General features: G+C 44.3%; 1 protein-coding gene across 6 annotated transcripts in view; it reads left to right on the forward strand.

The window, feature by feature from the left end:
• The first annotated feature begins 1853 nt into the window (after positions 1-1853).
• Positions 1854-20836, forward strand: part of BCL2L13 (BCL2 like 13) — a 48451-nt gene continuing 29468 nt past the window's right edge. For 2 of the 6 annotated variants that reach the window (XM_066381132.1, XM_066381136.1), the window contains exons 1-4: positions 1855-2035; positions 4961-5129; positions 14767-14874; positions 19652-19808. In XM_066381132.1, coding sequence (XP_066237229.1) covers positions 5012-5129; positions 14767-14874; positions 19652-19808 — 383 coding nt within the window. In that variant the 5' untranslated portion in view covers positions 1855-2035; positions 4961-5011. Of the gene's footprint in view, positions 2036-2554; positions 2682-3149; positions 3441-4960; positions 5130-14766; positions 14875-19651; positions 19809-20836 lie in introns of those variants that run through there. The other 4 variants (XM_066381133.1, XM_066381137.1, XM_066381134.1 and 1 more) reach the window with 4 other exon arrangements.

Below are 20836 nucleotides of genomic sequence, written 5' to 3' on the forward strand. Positions count from 1 at the left end.
TGGGCTTTGGCCAGATAGCTCAGTTGGTTGGAACTCATCCCAACATAGCAAGGTTGGGTTCAATCCCTGGTCAGGGCACATGTAAGAATCAACAAATGAATGTATATATAAGTAGAACAACGAATCAGTGTTTCTCTCTTCCTGTCTCTCCCTCCAAATCAATCAGCCTGACCAGGCGGTAGCGCAGTGGATAGAGCGTTGGACTGGAATGCAGAGGACCCAGGTTCGAGACCCCAAGATCGTCAGCTTGAGCACGGGCTCATCAGGTTTGAGCAAGGCTCACCAGCTTGAGCCCAAGGTCACTGGCTCAAACAAGGGGTAACTCAGTCTGCTGTAGCCCCCTGGTCAAGGCACATATGAGAAAGCAATCAATGAACAATTAAGAAACCGCAAAGAAGAATTGATGTTTCTCATCTCTCTCCCTTCCTGTCTGTCCCTATCTGTCCCTCTCTCTAAATCTCTCTGCCACAAAATAAATAAATAAAACTTTTTAAAATAAATAAACCATTAAACCCATTACTTGGACAATTGTGAAAATTTAAATATGGACTGGTTATTAGGTACTGTTAGGAAATTTTTATATTTTTCTTTCTTTTTTACAGAGACAGAGAGTCAGACAAGGACAGACAGACAGAAACGGAGAGGTGAGAAGCATCAATTATTAGTTTTTCATTGTGCATTGTGACATCTTAGTTGTTCACTGATTGCTTTCTCATATGTGCCTTGACCGCGGGCCTTCAGCAGACCGAGTAACCTTTTGCTCAAGCCAGCGACCTTGGGTCCAAGCTGGTGAGCTTTTGCTCAAACCAGATGAGCCTGCACTCAAGCTGGTGACCTTGGGGTCTCGAACCCAGTCCGAGGCTCTATCCACTGCTCCACCACCTGGTCAGGCTTTCATAGTTTTCTTAGCCTACTAAACCTTTTCTTGGCAAATCTCTGTCCAGTTTCTCTGTTAATGACACCACTGTTTTCTTGGTCACTCAGGCTCAAAGCCTCTTAAGATGCCAGCTTCAGTCTTCTTTTTGATTCCCATGCAATCTCGTGATGTCAATAGGAAATGTGAAGTTAGACCTCGGTCCTTGAGTTCAGCTAAGAAAGAATTCAGAGCCAAAAACTCTAACTCAAGAAGTTTGTTTAGAAAGTGACAGAGTAGAAGGAATGAACCAGCTGGGCTCTGTGGACTCAGGAAACATGTTACAGAGGCAAAAATGAGGGCCTTTGGAGCTTAGGTAAAAGTAAAAGATACATGCCTAAAGAAAGAACAGGGAGTAGGTTGGGGTGAGTGCTCTGAAGAGATTATACACTTGGTCCTTTGTCTTAAGGTTTTTTATCTGTTCTCTAAAGGCAGGGATTTTAAGGGCGGACTTAGCGGAGCATCTCAATAGAATATTCATTAGCTGTCCAGCTGTGTTCATTCAATTCAATAGCATGGTCTCTAGTGATTGATGGGTGCTGGAGGTAGGGGAGATCATTTGTCAGTGCATCTGGTCCTGAAGTTGGTCATGGAGTTGCTTCATCTGGTTTTGTTGCTTTTCTGGAACTAGAGCTGAAACACAATTGTCACTTCTCTAACGCTTGCACACACTTAAAGCTCATGTGGATACAGCACATGTTCTGTAGATGCAGCAACGCTCCTCGCTCCTCGCAGTAGCAATATGTCCGGCCCCAGTCCGGGTACAACCATGCCCCTTTATCCAGCCACCAATGACCTCCACCAACGCAGGAACCATAGAGTTCAGCGACTCCTAGGAAGAACGGGCTAGAAGAGGTCGGCTTCTCTGGGTCACGTCTGCGCGAAGAGACCTCCGGGCTTCTATGGCTTGTACTTCCGCTCAGGCAAACAGAGTCGCTTCTTCCGGTAATTTTCGGTGCGCTTGGCCCGCTGCGACGCTGCCGGTGTCGTCAGGGGTGACCTAATCCTCCAACATGGCGGCGGCGGTAGATTAGGGTTGATGGTCGACGCAGCCAGAGCTGGAGGACCCTGTGGGAAACAGCGCCGCCTCTGTCATCACCTTTGGGGCAGGGCCAGGGCCAGGTGAGGGGAGCGGCGCCCCGGGCCGGCGGCTCGCCCGCTCTCAGGCGGCTTTACCTGGGTAGGAAGGTGTCGGTTCCGCGTGAGTGTCACTGCGTGCGCGAGCGGACCTGCGCGCCCGCCCGGGCGGTCTCGCAGCCCAAGGACCCTTGTGCTGGGGTGGACCAGCCCACACGTCCCGCCGCGGACGCTAGCGAGCCAGGCTGCTCGGGGGCACGGCGGGCAGCGGCAGAGGACCTCGCCCAGGAACCGGCCGCGGGTTCTGAACTGGGCTAGGGAATGGGGACTTCCCGCGGGTTTCATGGGGTTCCTTTGGAGCGATTGATTATAGATCAGCTCTGCTAGCCTTCGTCATTTTTTCTCACAGCGTTAGGAATCGTTAGCCTTTCTCCACTGACGCTCCTACACCCGGAATTGTTACTGTTTTCAGGAAATTATAATATATGCAAAACAACACTGCCTCCTCACCCTTGGAGGCAGTACAGCGCATACTGTGTGGTTGCTGCCTTTTGTTTTTATCCTCTCTCCATTCCAAGGAGACCCCGTGTTTCTTCCCTGCGTAACCGAGCGCGGAGGAAAACGACCTCCGAGTGGACGCGCTGACCTGGGTGCAGCTGGTTCTCTTTCGCCCTTAACGGTGCCCGTGCAAGTTAGTGTGTCCAGAATAGACATCTTACTGTCTCCATTGTGAACTTTTAAACCAAACCGATGACTCCTCCCCTCCTTGTATAGGATAGAAAGCAAAAACAAAGTGTTTTTGCCAAACTGTCAGTAAGAGTTTCCCTGGAGGTTTGTTGCAAACCGGAATGTTTATCTCTGCCCTGACTTGTGTGACCTTGGGTGAGTTGCCACACCCTGTTAGTGCCGCGCTCTCTCTCTCTCTTTTTTTAATCTCCCAGAAAATTAAGCAAATGTTTGCGTAGGTAGTGAGCTGTTTATACTTCATATGCTCAGTTAGACGAATATACACTACACATTTACATCTGTATACTGGAAATATTCAAACCATTATGAAATATTCTTCATTGGATGATAAAACATTAAGGAGTTTGAAAAATCTTTTACTCTGATTGGTCAGGTACTGTTATGCCTCTTTTTTTTTTTTTTTTTTTTTTAGAGTTGGGGAGATAGACTCCCACATGCCCCCACTGGGGTCCACCCGGCAACCCACACCTGGAGCTGATGCTCATGCTGGACTCAACCAAGCTATGCTCAGTGCCAGAAGCCAACTCGCAACCAATTGAGCCACTGACTGCCAGAGGAGAAGAGGGAGAGGAGGGGGAGTGGGAGGGAAAGAGCAGCATATGGTTGCTTCTCCTGTGCGCCCTGACCCAGGATCTGACCTGGGATCCAACCCAGGACATCTGCATGCCAGTTGATGCTCTGTCCTCTGAACCATCTGGCCAGGGTCAGTGTTTTTTAAAAATTTTTTTATTTTTAATGGCTCCTTTCCTTAAAATTTTAAAATTGATTTAGAGAGAGAGGAAGGGAAAGAGATCAATTTGTTGTTCCACTTATTTATGTATCAGTTGGTTAATTCTTGTATGTGTCCTAACCGGGATTATACATCCCTGGACGCTCTAATCAACTGAGCTAACCAGCCAGGACCTCAAATGAATTTTTCTTTTGGAGCCTGGTACCCCAATAGTTGAGTTCAGTGGAAGGATATGTAAGGTTGAGTACAACCAGTTGAGGAAAGAAAAAATGTGCTCACTAGCACATCAGTTAATCAGTATTTACTAAATGTTGTATATACTGAGCTTTTACAACAAGTGATTTACAACAATAATAATTTAAAAATATATTTTTTACCAATACAAAACAAGTTTAACCAATTACTAAGTACTACCATCCTGCTTTTTATCAGTTTTTCAAACATGACTGATATTCCAAATAAATGGTCACCAAGAGTTCTTAATTAATATATATTGCAGAGTTGAAGGGAAGGTACTATTTTTTAACATCTTTATTGAGATATAATTAACATGTCCAATTCACCAGTTGCACAATTTAATGGTTTTTATTTATTTTTATTTTTTTTAGTGAAGGAGAGAGAGAAAGACAGAGGAAGGGAGAGATGAGAAGTATCAAGTTGTAGTTCCATCACCTTAGTTGTTCATTTGATTACTTTCTCATATGTGCCTTGACCGAGGGCTTCAACTGAGCGATTGACTCCTTGCTCAAGCCAGCAACTTTGGGTTCAAGCCAGCGACTGTGGGCTTCAAGCCAGCAACCTTTGGTTCAAGCCAGCAACCATGGTCATGTCTATGATCTCGCGCTCAAGCTGGTTGACCCTGTGCTCAAGCTGGTGAGCCCACACTCAAGCCAGTGACCTTGGGGTTTTGAACCTGGGTCCTCAGCGTCCCAGGCCTGGTCAGGCTAATGGTTTTTATTTTTATAATTTAAAGCAAATTCTTTTTTTTTTTTAATTTAAGTGAGAGGAGGGGAGATAGACAGACTCCCACATACACCCCAACTGAAATCCACTTGGTGACTCCCATCTGAGGCTGATGCTTTGCCCATCTGGGGCCATGCTTACAACCCAGCTATTTTTAGCTTCTGAGGCAAAGGCTCTACAGAGCCATTCTCAGCGCCTGGGGCCAACAGGTTCAAATTAATCGAATCAAGCCATGGCTGTAGGAGAGGAAGAGAAAGAGAGAAGGGAGAGGAGAGGAGAAGCAGATGGTTGCTTCTCCTGTGTGCTCTGACTGGGAATTGAACCTGGGACTTCCACATGCCGGGTTGCCACTCTACCACTGAGCCAACTGACCAGGGCCAGCAAATACATTTTTAAAACATTATTAAAAAGAAAAGCCTAAAAAATACTTATTTTGGTCTTTAGCTTACTATTACAATTTCAGTCAATGAAAAAGTGTACTGTCATGTAAAAAACTTTAAACTGAAAAAAATACTTTTTATGTTTTTTAGGTTTTGTACATCTGTTCGTAGACATTTTTTGGAGCTCTGCCACCCAACTCAATGGCGTCTTCTACTGTGCCTCTGGGATTTCACTATGAAACAAAGTATGTTGTTCTCAGCTACTTGGGGCTTCTCCCTCAGCAGAAGCTGCAGGAGCAACATCTTTCCTCTGCCCAAGGTATTATCTTTGGCTTGTGGTAGTTATATTAATTAGTAATAATTACTTTATATATAGAAGTATATGCATTTAAATAAGTTATATGTATGGTTTATGTGACCAAATAATAATAAGCTGTTAAGGAATAATCTCTCTTCCCATCCCCTGATCCTTTCCCAGAAGGAACTGCTTTGAATTCTATTTTAAAAGCTTGATGTTTTATTTATTTATTTATTTATTTACTTTTATAGCAAGTGAAAGACAGACAGGAACAGATGGACAGGAAGAGAGAGACATGAGAAGCATCAACTCATATTTGTGGCACTTTAGTTGTTCATTGATTGATTTCTCATATATGCCTTGACTTGGGGGCTCCAGCCAAGCCAGCAACCTTCGGCTTCAAGCTAGTGACCTTTTGGCTCAAGCCAGTGACGGGTAATGTCTGTGACCCCACGCTCAAGCCAGTGACCTTGGGGTTTTGAGCCTGGGTCGTCAGCATCCCAGGCTAATGCTTTACCACCACCTGGTCGGGTCCATGGTTGATTTTCTTTGCATTTTTTTTCTTTAAGTCTCCCTTCCTTAAAGTTGTCTGGGGGTTGTAGTAACACTGGAACCTGAAAACCATCATCATGATTGGTAACTTTGGAATTTGGTTGGTTTTTATTTTTTAATATTTATTTTTGCTTTGATTGTTTTTCAAAAATCTGGTTTTTTACTTACTAGTCTAGTATGGTGGTGTTTGTGGGGTGTTTGTTTTTGCTATTGAATGAATCATTGAACAATGTTAGCTATATGTTCAGTAGATGTTTTAAATTTGATTATAATTATTTGGGTTGTCTAGAGCAGTATTTGTTAACACTAATTGCCTGAGTACTTTTTTTTTTCTTTCTGACAGAGACAGAGAGAGACAGATAGTGACAGACAGACAGGAAGGGAGAGAGATGAGAAGCATCAATTCTTTGTTGTGGCTCCTTAGTCTCCTTAGTTGTTCATTGATTGATTTCTCATATGTGCCTTGACTGGGTGCTACAGCAGAGTGAGTGACCCGTTGCTCAAGCCAGCAACCTCATGCTCAAGCCAGTGAGCCCACACTCAAGCTGGCAACCTCGGGGTTTTGAACCTGGGTCCTCCGTGTCCCAGTCCAATGCTCTATCCACCACACCACCCCCTGGTCAGGCCTGAGTACTTACTAAAACAAAAATTATGGAGCCCTTTAATGTGCCCCCATTTGGGGAAACATAGATTTAGGAAGAATTTGCTCTGGAAGTTCTAGTCCGTACAACTGAACTAAATCTGTTCGTCTAATACTCATATTGAGAGCACGGGGTATATTTCAGGGCAGGCATATGTTGAGTTTTGACTCACCTGACTTTTCATTTGACACTGAAGTGGCTGGGATTTAGTGTGCTCTGGTATTTTATCTTTTTTTTTTTTGACAAAAAGAGAGAGAGAGGGACAGATAAGGACAGATATGCAGCAAGGGAGAGAGATGAGAAGCATTAAGTCTTCGTTTTGGCACCTTAGTTGTTCATTGATTGCTTTCTCATATGTGCCTTGACCTGGGGGGCTACAGCAAAGCAAATGGCCCCTTGTTCAAGTTAGTGACCTTTGGGCTCAAGCCAGTGACCATGAAGTCATGTCTATGATCCCATGCTTAAGCCAGTGACCCCACGCTTAAGCTGGTGAGCGCATGCTCAAGCTCGATGAGCCTGCGCTTAAGCCTGAGACCTCGGGGTTTCGAACCTGGGTCCTCTGAGTCCCAGTCCAGTGCTCTGTCCACTGCACTACCCCTTGGTCAGGCGGGTCTTTTATCTTTTGAAATATTCTTCTCTGTGTTTATAGTGCAGGGTTTGTGCTGCATTGGTGCTACTACATAGTTCTCTATGCTTTTGAAAGTCTGGGAGGGAGGTTGATTAAATGAAAATCACAGAATTCATCTGTCATTGGTTAACTAAATAAATAGTCTTTGTGCCCTGATAGCAGTGGACTTTTTCCGGTTTAGGTTTTCCACATGGGTTATGATTGACTATGACAACTTGTCATGTGCCATCAGCATCACAGTCTCATGAAAATAGGCTTTCCTGTGATCAGCTGCTCTTTAATCTGGTGGGGTGAGGCCTGTGGGGCCCAGATGGGACACTGTTGACTGTTTTTAACATTTTTAAATTTATTTTTGTGAGAAGAGAGCGGGGGGGGGGGGGGGAGAAGAGAGAGAGAAAGAGAGCAAGAAGGAAGATGGGAGGAGGAGCAAGAAACATCAACTCCCATATGTGCCTTGACTGGGCAAGCCCAAGGTTTTGAACTGGTGACCTCAGCATTCCGGGTCTACGTTTTATCCATGGCACCACCATCAGTCAGGTGCTGTTTGCTTTTGTTACTTACTTTGTGGCATGGTTGTGGTTGGGTGTGTGGGTGTGGAGGTGATTTAGGTATATAGACTCCAAAAAGAGGCAGATGACAGGTAAACATTGATATCTTCCTTATTTTTGACCATGCATCAGCAATTATAATTATACATTTTAGAATTTAGTAATTTTTACTACCAGATGACGTACTTTCTTTTTTTTTTTTTTGACAGAGACAGAGAGAGAGTCAGAGAGAGGGATAGACAGACAGGAACAGGAACGGAGAGAGATGAGAAGCATCAATCATTAGTTTTTTGTTGCGACACCTTAGTTGTTCATTGATTGCTTTCTCATATGTGCCTTGACTGTCGGGCTACAGAAGACCGAGTAACCTCTTGCTCGAGCCAGTGACCTTGGGTCCAAGCTGGTGAGCTTTTTGCTCGGGCCAGATGAGCCCGCGCTCAAGCTGGTGACCTCGGGGTCTCTAACCTGTGTCCTCCGCATCCCAGTCCGACGCTCTATCTACTACGCCACCGCCTGGTCAGGCCAGATGACCTACTTTCTAGTTTTGTTTCTGTGTGATTTATTTGAATCTAGGCAAGTCATTTAAATTTTCCAAATCCCATATTTTTCATGTGATGAGGAGGATGAGCTACACAGGTTTTACTTGACAGACCTTTCCAAATCTAAAAATCTGTGATTTAGACATTGATTAAAACTGTCATAAGCACGGAGATCTTTTGTGTGTGTGTGTGTGTGTGTGTGTGTGTGTGTGTGGCAGAGACAGAGTCAGTGAGAGGGACAGATAGGGACAGACAGGAAGGGAGAGAGGTGAGAATCATCAATTCTTCGTTGTGGGCCTGACCTGTGGTGGCGCAGTGGATAAAGCGTCGACCTGGAACGCTGAGGTCGCCGGTTCGAAACCCTGTACTTGCCTGGTCAAGGCACATATGGGAGTTGATGCTTCCTGCTCCTCCCCCCCTTCTCTCTCTCTCTCTCTCTCTCTCTCTCTCTTCTCTAAAATGAATAAATAAAAAGAAAAAAAAATTTAAATGCCTAAAAAAAAAAAAAAAATTCTTTGTTGTGGTTCCTTAGTTGTTCATTGATTGATTTCTCATATGTGCCTTGACCAGGGGGCTACAGCAGACCGAGTGACCCCTTGCTTGAGCCAGCGACCTTGGGCTCAAGCTGGTGAGCCTTGCTCAAACCCGATGAGCCCGTGCTCAAGCTGGTGACCTCGGGGTCTTGATCCTGGGTCTTCCACTCCCAGTCCGATGCTTTATCCACTGCGCCACCACCTGGTCAGGCTCGGAGATCTATTTGAGGTCTTTTTCTTTTTGTTTCTCATTCTCAGTATTACAATTTCATCACTATAAATAATGCTCTACTTACTGTCTGTCCTATGTATGTGGTTGGTCTGTATTATTATTCTCTTACATAAAGTGATTTTTCTTTTTTTTTTTTTTAATCCTTTTAACTTTTGTCATATGAGCTAGCTTCAAAATATACTGATATCTTTGGTTTTTTTTTTCTTTTAATTTTTTTTTTTTTTTTTACATAGAGAGAGAGTCAGAGAGAGGGATAGACAGGGACAGACAGACAGGAACAGAGAGATGAGAAGCATCAATTATTAGTTTTTCGTTGCGCATTGTGACATCTTAGTTGTTCATTGATTGCTTTCTCATATGTGCCTTGACCGCGGGCCTTCAGCAGACCAAGTAACACCTTGCTCGAGCCAGCGACCTTGGGTCCAAGTTGGTGAGCTTTGCTCAAATCAGATGAGTCCGCGCTCAAGCTGGTGACCTCGGGGTCTTGAACTTGGATCCTTCTGCATCCCAGTCTTATTTATCCACTGTGCCACTGCCTGGTCAGGCTATCTTTGTTTTTTTGTTTGTTTGTTTGTTTGTTTTAAGAGACAGAGAGAGTCAGAGAGAGGGATAGACAGGGACAGACAGACAGGAACGGAGAGATGAGAAGCATCAATCATTAGTTTTTCGTTGCACATTGCGACACCTTAGTTGTTCATTGATTGCTTTCTCATATGTGCCTTGACCGTGGGCCTTCAGCAGACCGAGTAACCCTTGCTCGAGCCAGCAACCTTGGGTCCTAGTTGGTGAGCTTTTGGTCAAACCAGATGAGTTTCAACCATGTTCAAGCTGGTGACCTCGGGGTCTCGAACCTGGGTCTTTGGCATCCCAGTCCGACGCTCTATTCACTGCACCTCCGCCTGGTCAGGCTGTCTTTGTTTTTTTTTTTTTTTTTTAAATATTTTATTTATTGATTTTTTTTTTTAGAGAGAGGGAGGGGGGAGAGAGAGAGAGAGAGAGAAAGGGAAGGAGCAGGAAGCATCAACTCCCATATGTGCCTTTGACCAGGCAAGCCCAGGGTTTTGAACCGGCAACCTTAGTGTTCCAGGTTGACGCTTTATCCCACTGCGCCACCACAGGTCAGGCTGGTTTTTAATTGGGCTGAATTTATATATAACTTTCACTTTATTGTCTTTTTAATTTTATTTTTATGATAATACAAGAGCTCACAGATATTTATTATTAATATTTATTTATTTTTTTGTATTTTTCTGAAGTGAGAAGCAGGGAGTCAGAGACAGACTCTCACATGCGCCCAACCAGGATCCATGTGGCATGCCCACTAGGGCGTGACGCTGTGCCCATCTGGGGTGTTGCTCCATTACAACTGGAGCTATTCTAGTGCCTGAGGCAGAGGCTATGGAGCCATCCTCAGCTCCTGGGCCAACTCTGCTCCAGTGGAGCCTTGGCTGCAGGAGGGTAAGAGAGAGACAGAGAGAAAGGAGAGAGGGAAGGGTGGAGAAGCAGATGGTGCTTCTCCTGTGTGCCCTGGCCAGGAATCGAACCTGGGACATCCACATGCTGTGCTGACACTCTACCACTGAGCCAACCAGCCAGGGCCATATTGTCTTTTTTTTAGATTTCCTCTTTTCCCAGAAAGGTTGTCATCTATACATGTATATCTTTTTTTTAAATGTTAATACTATTTTATTCATTAAATGCAATTTTAAAAAAAAGATTTTATTTATTCATTTTAGAGAGGGAAGAGAAAGAGAGAGAGAAACAGAAGGGGAAAGGAATAGGAAGCATCAACTCCCATATGTGCCTTGACCAGGCAGGCCCAGGGTTTTGAACCGGCAACCTCAGGGTTCCAGGTCGATGCTTTGTCTACTGTGCCACCACAGGTCAGGCCTACATATGTATATCTATACATTGTAATCCTTGAATTATCATCACAATGACAGTGATAGCTGTCACTATCAAGTATTTGAGTACGTTTTTTATTTATTTTTATTTTTTTATTTTATTTTTTTGGTATTTTTCTGAAGCTGGAAACGGGGAGAGACAGTCAGACAGACTCCCGCATGCGCCCGACCAGGATTCACCCGGCACGCCCACCAGGGGCGATGCTCTGCCCACCAGGGGGCGATGCTCTGCCCCTCCGGGGCGTCGCTCTGCTACGACCAGAGCCACTCTAGCGCCTGGGGCAGCGGCCAAGGAGCCATCCCCAGGGCCCGGGCCATCTTTGCTCCAATGGAGCCTTGGCTGCGGGAGGGGAAGAGAGAGACAGAGAGGAAGGAGGGGGGGTGGAGAAGCAAATGGGCGCTTCTCCTATGTGCCCTGGCCAGGAATCGAACCCGGGTCCCCCGCACGCCAGGACGACACTGTACCGCTGAGCCAACCGGCCAGGGCCTTGAGTATGTTTTTTAGTGAAGAGAGAGAAGGGAGAGAGAGAAAGACAGGAACATCAGTCTGTTCCTGTATGTGCCCTGACCGGGAATGGAACCGGCAACCTCTGTGCTATATGTTGACGTTTTAAATCAGCTGAGCTAGCTGGCCAGGGCTACCCTTCACTTTTAAAATGAGCAGAATGCTTGACTCCAAAGCTTATTTTCCATTGTACTGAGTTGTGTTCCAGCAAATCAGAGGGAGAAAGACAATTTCATTGAAAGAAATAAGGATGATTTAAATTAATTTACCAGTCTGTGTTGCCTTGTTTTACTTATGTTACAATGTATTCTGAGGATCACTTTACCTAGTGTATGGTATTAATCACTGCTGTTGCAGATCGATCTAAAGCAGGGGTCTCAAACTCGCGGCCCGCCGAACAATTTTGTGCGGCCCGCAGACTAATCCACGAAGTTCAAAACATTTTGGATAAAATTAAGTAAGCCTAGGGGCCTACTTGTATTTTTCATTTCTCTAGCATCCTAGCTAGATATTAGCTTAGTTAACAGCAGTTGTGATGTGAACTACAGTTTCTGGTCGTTTTGTGATACTGAGTAAACTGCATGTACGATTGTGCTTGTTGTACTGATTTTTTTTTTGTTTTCAACTACAGTGAGAAAAGTGTTGCGTAACAGTTGCCTTTTGTAGACCTAGTGCGGCCCGCGGAAGGGCTGTGATCTTGCTCTGCGGCCCACATGCTGAGTTGAGTTTGAGACCCCTGATCTAAAGCTACAAACTACTTTGAAAATCAAAAAAACCACAAAAAAACCCCCACAACCCACTATAATTATAAACAATACTTGAGACTTATTAAAGGCCTATCCATAAGGGAAATAAGCAAGTCTCTTTAAGACAAATATTGTATGCTTCTACTTATATAAAATAGTGCAAATCATAGAGACAGAAAGTAGAGTAGTAGTAGGTGTCAGGGGTTGGGTGGGGGGAGGAGGGAATGAAGGGTGAGTATTTAATGGATATAAAGTTTGAGTTTTATAAGATTCTTAGAGCGATCTGGAGATTGGGTAGTGGTGCGGGGAGCATTACATCATGACTATATTTAATATTACTGAACTAAACACTTAAAATGGTGAAGATGATAAATTCTACGTCATGTGTATTTTACCACAATAAAAAAAATTGGAGGAAAAGAAGCCTATCTATAAAGATTTATAAAAATTTATACACGTGCGGAGGACCCGGGTTCGATTCCCGGCCAGGGCACACAGGAGAAGCGCCCATTTGCTTCTCCACCCCTCCGCCGCGCCTTCCTCTCTGTCTCTCTCTTCCCCTCCCGCAGCCAAGGCTCCATTGGAGCAAAGATGTCCTGGGCGCTGGGGATGGCTCTGTGGCCTCTGCCTCAGGCGCTAGAGTGGCTCTGGTCGCAACATGGCGACTCCCAGGATGGGCAGAGCATCGCCCCCTGGTGGGCAGAGCATCGCCCCTGGTGGGCGTGCCGGGTGGATCCCGGTCGGGCGCATGTGGGAGTCTGTCTGACTGTCTCTCCCCGTTTCCGGCTTCAGAAAAATGCAAAAAAAAAAAAAAAAAAATTATACAGATTACCTTCTATCTGGGATAAATTGTCTCCAGATTTTGCATAATGAATTATATCTTTTTTGTGGGGAGTAATGTTTTATTTATTTTTCTTTTGAAGGAGAATTTTTATTACTTTTATGTACAGAAGACTCACCAGTATGTACTTAGCCGAGCTTGGTGGCCAGTTCCTTAGCCTTGGCTTTTTCCAGCTTGGCAACCTGTGTGAGGGCGACAGTGGTGCAGGTCTCCCTATGGACTCACCTCCCCAGCGTCCTTCTTGTTAGTGCCGTAGGGAGCCCCCCTGCCCTCCATCCATGTCCCTGCACAGGCAGGGAAACTACCAGGTCCATGGGATCCATGTCCTGTGCAGTCACTGCCGCTGGACTTTCTTGTTCTCCACCAGGGTAGTAACAGTGTTAGCCCCTGCTTGAAGGACAGGTGGCCTCTTGGTGAGGACATGTCCTTTGCTGGCAGCTTTTTCACAGCCTGGCCTCTGCTTCTGGCCTTGCTTTGTCTCTGGTCTGTGCTGTGGGCCAGCGTGAGCTGTTTGAGTAGCTGTTTGGTGGTCCAGGCCTGGGTGATCTGGTTAACGTTTGGAGGCACTTTCAGATGCTTGTAGAGAACAGCCTTTGTCACTGCAGCCTAATGTAGTGAGTGGGGCCACTGTACAAAGTGGGAAGGGTCCCTTTGGGCTGGCTGTCCTGTCCAGTGCCAGAATTCTTGGGCCTTTCTCTAATGGAATTTACCACCTTATTGGTCTCTTGCTTCTTCACAACAGCAGAGCCAGTGCCGCCTAGTCCCTTTCAACTTCTTTCCTTCGGCATCTTGGGTGGCGGGAGGAAAGCTTGTGCAATGTGTTAAAGTCTTTATGTATGTAGTTTCATCTAGTGTATTTTTTTAATTGATTTCAGAGAGAGAGGAAGGGAAAGAGAAAGAGAGACATACACAGAGTCAGGAAGGGAGGGATGAGAAGCATCAACTCGTAGTTGCTGCACTTTAGTTGTTCATTGATTGCTTTCTCATATGTGCCTTGACTGGGGGGTGGGGACTTCAGCCAAACCAGTGACCCCTTGCTTAAGCCAGCAACCATTGGGCTCAAGCCATCAACTGTGGGATCATGTTGATCCCACTCTCAAGCCAGTGACCCTGTGCTTGAGCTGGTGAGCATGCGCTCAAGCTGGCAGCTTCAGGGTTTCAAACCTGGGACCTCAGCATCCCAGGTCGATGCTCTATCCACTGCACCACCACCATAAAGCATAAACTTATCTTTGAATACAGAATTTTTTGCATGCAAAAATGAAAACATAAAGGGCTAATCCCTCTCTTTATAAACTGTCCGTAGTAAAAAACAATGGTATGAGCAACTGGAAAAGTACTGAAAATGCATTGTTAAATATAGTATTCTGAACAGGAGGGGTAGGGAGTGTTGTATTTGAATTTAGTGTTTTAGAAGAAATGAAGCTCTCCATATATCTGAGGCAGGAGAAATTAGTCAAATATCTGGTCTAATTTTTTCCTTCAGACTCTTCCCCTTTGTCCTCTCTTCTGTGCTAGAAACCAAGACCTTCCTTTTCTTTTTACTACATGAAAATATTCATAGTTTTCTTAAATTGGAGGATGTAAATTTTTTGATGGCAATAGGTTTCCTCTTGTGTTGCAGTTTGCATGAAGATAAGGTTCATGAAGGGTCAGTATCAAAAGATACTATCACTGGTCTAGACAACCTCTAAGGTTTCCTTTCCTAAATGTCAGAATGTTTGAGATACTTCCTTCCGAACCCAACCAGAGATGCAGGCACAGCCTGCACGAACGTTTTGTGTTCAGATTGTCCTAAGTCCCAGTCACAGCTTCTCCATGGCAGTGGTGTAGCCCAAGCCTCACCTCCCTCATCTTGTAAGTATCTCCCAGCCCTACCCTTGAGAATAAGTTTTAATATTATAGTTTTGACTTAATAGTTAAAATACTACCCATATTCTAATCGCTTCTCTCTCCTTCTGTCAATAGTAACGTTTTTGTTGGTTTCAGGAGTTCTGCGACCTGTAGCTTCACAATCTCTGGATCCAGAAGTTCTATTAAAAGTTAAAACTGAAATTGAAGAAGAGCTAAAGTCCCTGGACAAAGAAATTTCTGAAGGTCTCTTTATTCTTATTTTTCTGGTTAATTTGAAGATTCTGTTTGGTGTGGTTTACTGTTGGTTTAATTTGATTTTTTTACAGTAGAGTGCTCTCAACATTATACCACTTCATCGGTATAGGATTATAAGGGTGAAACGAGTGTCCTCTCATTTTTCTTTCTTGGGGGATATGCTTCTAAATGTTTTCTAACTGTACCTAACAGTTTAATTTTTTTTTTTTTTTTGTATTTTTCTGAAGCTGGAAATGGGGAGAGACAGTCAGACAGACTCCTGCACACGCCCGACTGGGAACCACCCGGCACGCCCACCGGGGCGAAGCTCTGCCCACCAGGGGGTGATGCTCTGCCCCTCCGGGGCGTCGCTCTGCCGAGACCAGAGCCACTCTAGCGCCTGGGGCAGAGGCCAAGGAGCCATCCCCAGCGCCCGGGCCATCTTTGCTCCAATGGAGCCTTGGCTGCGGGAGGGGAAGAGAGAGACAGAGAGGAAGGAGGGGGGGGTGGAGAAGCAAATGAGCGCTTCTCCTATGTGCCCTGGCCGGGAATTGAACCCGGGTCCCCCGCACGCCAGGCCGACGCTCTACCGCTGAGCCAACTGGCCAGGGCTGTACCTAACAGTTTAGATGCAACCTTTTCTGGTGGTAAGTGACCAGCTAAACAGTCGTCACTTCAGTGTTGTTCAATAGCAACATTAAAGGGAAACGTGTAAGTAACAGCTTTCAGCTTTGTGTGTATATATGCTATAGACAGCTGTAATAGTAATGTAGATGCAATGTTATAGCCCTATATTTTGCATTTAACTTTACATTATAAATCTTTTTTTTGTTTATTTTTTATTTTTATTTTTTGTGGCAGAGACAGAGAGAGGGACAGATAGGGACAGACAGGAAGGGAGAGAGATGAGAAACATCAATTCTTTGTTGCAGTTTCTTAGTTGTTCATTGATTGATTTCTCATATGTGCCTTGACCGGGAGGCTACAGCAGACCGAGTGACCCCTTGATCGAGCCAGCGATCCTGGGCTCAAGCTGATGAGCCTTGCTCAAACTCGATGAGCCCGCGCTCAAGCTGCCACCCCGGGGTCTCGAACCTGGGTCCTCCGCATTTCAGTCTGACGTTCCATCCACTGCACCACTGCCTGGTCAAGCTACATTATAAACCTTTAAAATAGTTATTCTTATTCGTAGTTACATGAAATTCTGTGTATTGAATGACTATTTATTCAGTCATTCCCTTATTATTGAGGGGATCATTTGGGTTATCTCTTGTTTTGCCTTCTGTAAATCAAGATACATGAACATCTTGTCCACTGATTTCTTTTATAGCTTTATTTAGATATATTTTACATACCATAAAATCTGTCCATTCAGTTGTACAAAGTGTACACCCATCACCATTGCCTAAATTTAGAAAATTTTTAACATTCTAAAAAGAAACACTATACACATTAGCATATGCCTACCAGCCCCCCATCCCCACCCCACCCCCACACCATCTCTATCTGATTTGCCTTCTATCTCTGGGCATTTCCCTATTGTGGATATACACATAAATGGAATTATATACAGTGTGTCCATAGTCATGGTGCACTTTTGACTAGTCACAGGAAAGCAACAAAAGACAATAGAAATGTGAAATCTGCACCAAATGAAAGGAAAACCCTCCCAGTTTCTGTAGGATGATGGGGCAGCATGTGCGCATGCGTAGATGATAACGTAACACCGTGTATACAGTGGAGCAGCCCACGGCCATGCCAGTCGAGATGTGGACGGTACAGAGGAAAGTTCGGTGTGTTCTGTGGCTCCCTAAATTCGAATCTGTGACCAAAGTGTAACGTGAATATCGGCACGTTTATAACGAAGCGCCACCACATAGGAATAACATTACTCGGTGGGATAAGCAGTTGAAGGAAACTGGCAGTTTGGTGGAGAAACCCCGTTCTGGTAGGCCATCAGTCAGTGACGAGTCTGTAGAGGCTATACGGGATAGCTACCTAAGGAGCCCTAAGAAATCTGTGCGTGAGCCTACATCGAACTAGACTGAATAGGTATGAAACTGGGAGAGTTTTCCTTTTATTTGGTGCAGATTTCACATTTCTATCATCTTTTGTTGCTTTCCTGTGACCGCTCAAAAGTGCACCAGGACTTTACGGACACACTGTATTATGTGGTCTTTTGCAACTGCTTTTTATTTAGCATAGTTTTTTCAAGGATCATTCATGTGGTAGCATGATAATATTTCATTATGTGGATATATACCACCATTTGTTTTTCCATTTATTAGGTGGTGGACATTTAGGTGGGTTTTTTTGTTTGTTTCTTTTTTTGTGTGTGTGACAGCCAGAGAGGGACAGATAGGGACAGACAGAGAGGGAGAGAGATGAGAGGCATCAATTCTTTGTTGCGGCACCTTAATTATTCATTGATTGCTTTCTCATAAGTGCCTTGACGGGCTACAGCAGAGTGAGTGACCCCTTGCTCAAGCCAGCAATCATGGGGTCATGTCTATGATTCCATGCTCAAGCCAGTGACCCCACACTCAAGCTGGCAACTTTGGGGTTTCGAACCTGGGTCCTAGGTTGACCCTCTATCCACTGTGCCATACCTGGACAGTCTCCTTTATCAACATTATTAATTGATTAAAGTTCCAATTCTATTTTAAGCCTTTGCCCACTTCTGATAGTGATACTTATACATAGTAAAATGGGGAAAAAGCCAAAAGAAGAAAAAAAGCAACAAAGGCTGAATTACACTCACCTCGTTGAACCCCCCCATATTAACCAAGACTGATCATTATAATGGATGTCCTTAAACTTGCTCAGACAGCAATATATTTGTGAACTTGGCAGCCATTTGCATCTTTCTTGGAGGCAAGCACATTATAAAAAAATAATGTACTTCAGCCTGACCTGTGGTGGTGCAGTGGATAAAGTGTTGACCTGGGCCTGACCAGGTGGTGGTGCAGTAGATAGAGCGTCGGACTGTGATGCAGAGGACTTAGGTTCGAGGCCCCGAGGTCACCAGCTTGAGCACGGGCTCATCTGGTTTGAGCAAAAGCTCACCAGCTTGGACTCAAGGTCACTGGCTTGAGCAAGGGGTTACTCGGTCTGCTGAAGGCCCAGGGTCAAGGCACATATGAGACAGCAATCAATGAACAACTAAAGTGCCACAATGAAAAACTGATGATTGATGCTTCTCATCTCTCTCCGTTCCTGTCTGTCCCTATCTATCCCTCTCTCTGAATCTCTCTCTGTCACTGTAAAAAAAGACAAAAAGTGTCGACCTGGAATGCTAAGGTCGCCAGTTCCAAACCCTGGGCTTGCCTGGTCAAGGCACATATGGGAGTTGATGTTTCCTGCTTCTCCCCCACTTCTCTTTCTCTCTCCCCTTCCCTCTATAAAATGAATAAATAAAATCTTAAAGAACAAAAAGAAGAACTAGTATATTTCACAGTAAAATTTACCGCCTTCTAGGAGCAAGTCATAGATTAATGTAGTAAATACTTTATGGAGATTATTGGTAATTCTTGGGAGTGAATGTAATCTGCTTGCTTCACTGGGATTCTGTGCCCTGAATCCTGTTTGTACCTGGAACAACAATGATTCTGCTTGTTTTCCTGCAGTTAGGGAGTGGCTACATCAGAATAATATGGAGTAAAGAACCAGATAAGGGGCTGGTAGTTTGAGCTCAGGGGAACAGGCTGTGTGACACTTCTTCTGAGTGCAATTTGTGTATTTGTTAACTTTTGTTGTTTTAACATTTATCCACGTGCAGGACTAAGGAATTAGAAAATTCATTTAGGCCTGACCTGTGGTGGCGCAGTGGATGGAGCGTCGGCCTGGAGACGCTGGGGTCGCTGGTTCGAGACCCTGGGCTTGCCTGGTCGGGGCACATGTGGGGGTTGGTGCTTCCTGCTCCTCCCCCCTTCTCTCTCTCTCTCTCTCTCTCTCTCTCTCTCTCTCCCCTCTCTATAATGAATAAATAAAATCTTAAAAAAAAAAAAAAAAAAATTCATTTAAAAAAAGGTAATGAGCCTGACCTGTGGTGGCACAGTGGATCAAGCATCAACCTGGAACCATGAGGTCTCGCCAGTTCAAAACACCTGGGCTTGCCCGGTCAAGGCACATATGGGAGTTGATGCTTCCTGCTCTTCCGCCCTTCTCTCTATATCTTTCTCTCTCTCTAAAATGAATAAATAAAAATAATTTTTAAAAAAAGGTAATGAAGTCTTGACTTCATAGCTCGGTTGGTAGAGCATCATTCCAGAGCGCAAAGGTTACTGACTGGTTCAATACTCGGTAAGGGCACATATGGGAACAGATCGATGTTCCTGTTTCTTTCCCCCCTTCCTTGTTCTCTAAAATCAATAAAATAAACATTAAAATTAAATTTTTAAAAAGGAATTAAAGTAATGGACTTATTCTCTAAGGTACCTTAAAAACAAATGTTAAGAGAGGAATGATGGATCTAGGAGTTGCCTCTTATCATTCTTATACTACTTTGTTCTGTAGTAATACACTAAATTGGCTTGTGTATTTTAACATTCAATTTAGTCTTTTCCTTCTCTTAAAACTAAGATTTCCTATAAAAATCTTTCCTTTAAATTTTTTTTCTAAATTTAGGACCTATCCAGTTATGTGTTCCAGATAGGGTTAATATTCCCTAGTGATTATCTGTCCTTTGTAAGTGGCTTACAGTTTAGCTCATTCTCAGTGGCAGGTGTCTTATAGCACAACTTCCGATATTATTTACTGACCTAGGTTTTCTTCTTCCTTTCTTCAGCCTTCACCAGCACAGGCTTTGACCGGCACACTTCCCCAGTGTTCAGCCCTGCTCACCCAGAAAGCTCAGTAGAAGACTGCTTGGCTCATCTTGGAGAAAAGGTGTCCCAGGAGCTGAAAGAGCCTCTCCATAAGGCATTGCAGATGCTGCTCAGCCAGTGAGTTACCTTGCTGAGCGGGACCTGCTGCTCTGAGCAATCTCTGTGTTGCTCATGCAGCACGGGGTTGGTTAAGTGTTACATGAACGATGTCCCTTCACTTAGCACTACTTCACTTCTTTTGCTTTCCCAAAGCAGCTCTGTTGTGTTTTGAGTGACAGTGCTTGCATCAAAGAAGTGATTTAACTGTTGCAATGTGGATGTGATCGTTGGTACTTTCTTGTTGAGCTGTTGGGTTTCAGCAGGTGCTTCCACTGAACTGTAAATACTTGTCCTGCACTTTCACTGTGACTCTAGTGGCCAACACAGTTATCATGGTTACAGTTTCATGCCTTGTGCTGTGAGATTAATATTATGTCTGTATTTCAGGTGTCCCAAATGTAGCTGAACTTTGGGGGTGCACTTTTGCCCATGGAACTATACCACATTCTTAGATTGGGAACTTCACTCTTAGCTGTGGTTCTCATTGTGAAAGCTAAAGGCAAAACGCTCACAGTGAGAGTGTATTAAAATAGAACCAAATCATTTTATAAATCTTAAAAAGTCATTTCCCCTAATTCTCTACTGAGAATCACTAAGGAATTGGTATGAATTAGAAAAAATATTTGTTTTAATAAAGATTGACAACTGTCTAAAACAGGATGACAACTGTTGTTTTGCTAAGTTACTATTGTAGCAAGGTAATTCCTTTTATGTAGGCAAAGTTCATACATTACCATTTATTAGAAGAAAGCAGTAGGGTTTAAGAAAGATTCAGTTTGTTTCTGAATATTCCAGTGACATGAACAAATGTAAAAATCCAGATTATGCATAGGAACAGAAAACAGTGAAATGAATATCATATTTGGGCCTTTTAAACCTTCTATATAGGAAAGTTTAAAAATAAAGTGTAGTCTGACCAGTGGTGGTGCAGTGAATAAAGCGTCGACCTGGAAATGCTGAGGTCGCCGGTTCGAAACTCTGGGCTTGCCTGGTCAAGGCACGTATGGGAGTTGATGCTTCAAGCTCCTCCCCCCTTCTCTCTCTCT

The sequence above is a fragment of the Saccopteryx leptura genome, chromosome 4 (assembly GCF_036850995.1).
Source record: "Saccopteryx leptura isolate mSacLep1 chromosome 4, mSacLep1_pri_phased_curated, whole genome shotgun sequence".
In the NCBI taxonomy this organism is placed as follows: domain Eukaryota; kingdom Metazoa; phylum Chordata; class Mammalia; order Chiroptera; family Emballonuridae; genus Saccopteryx; species Saccopteryx leptura.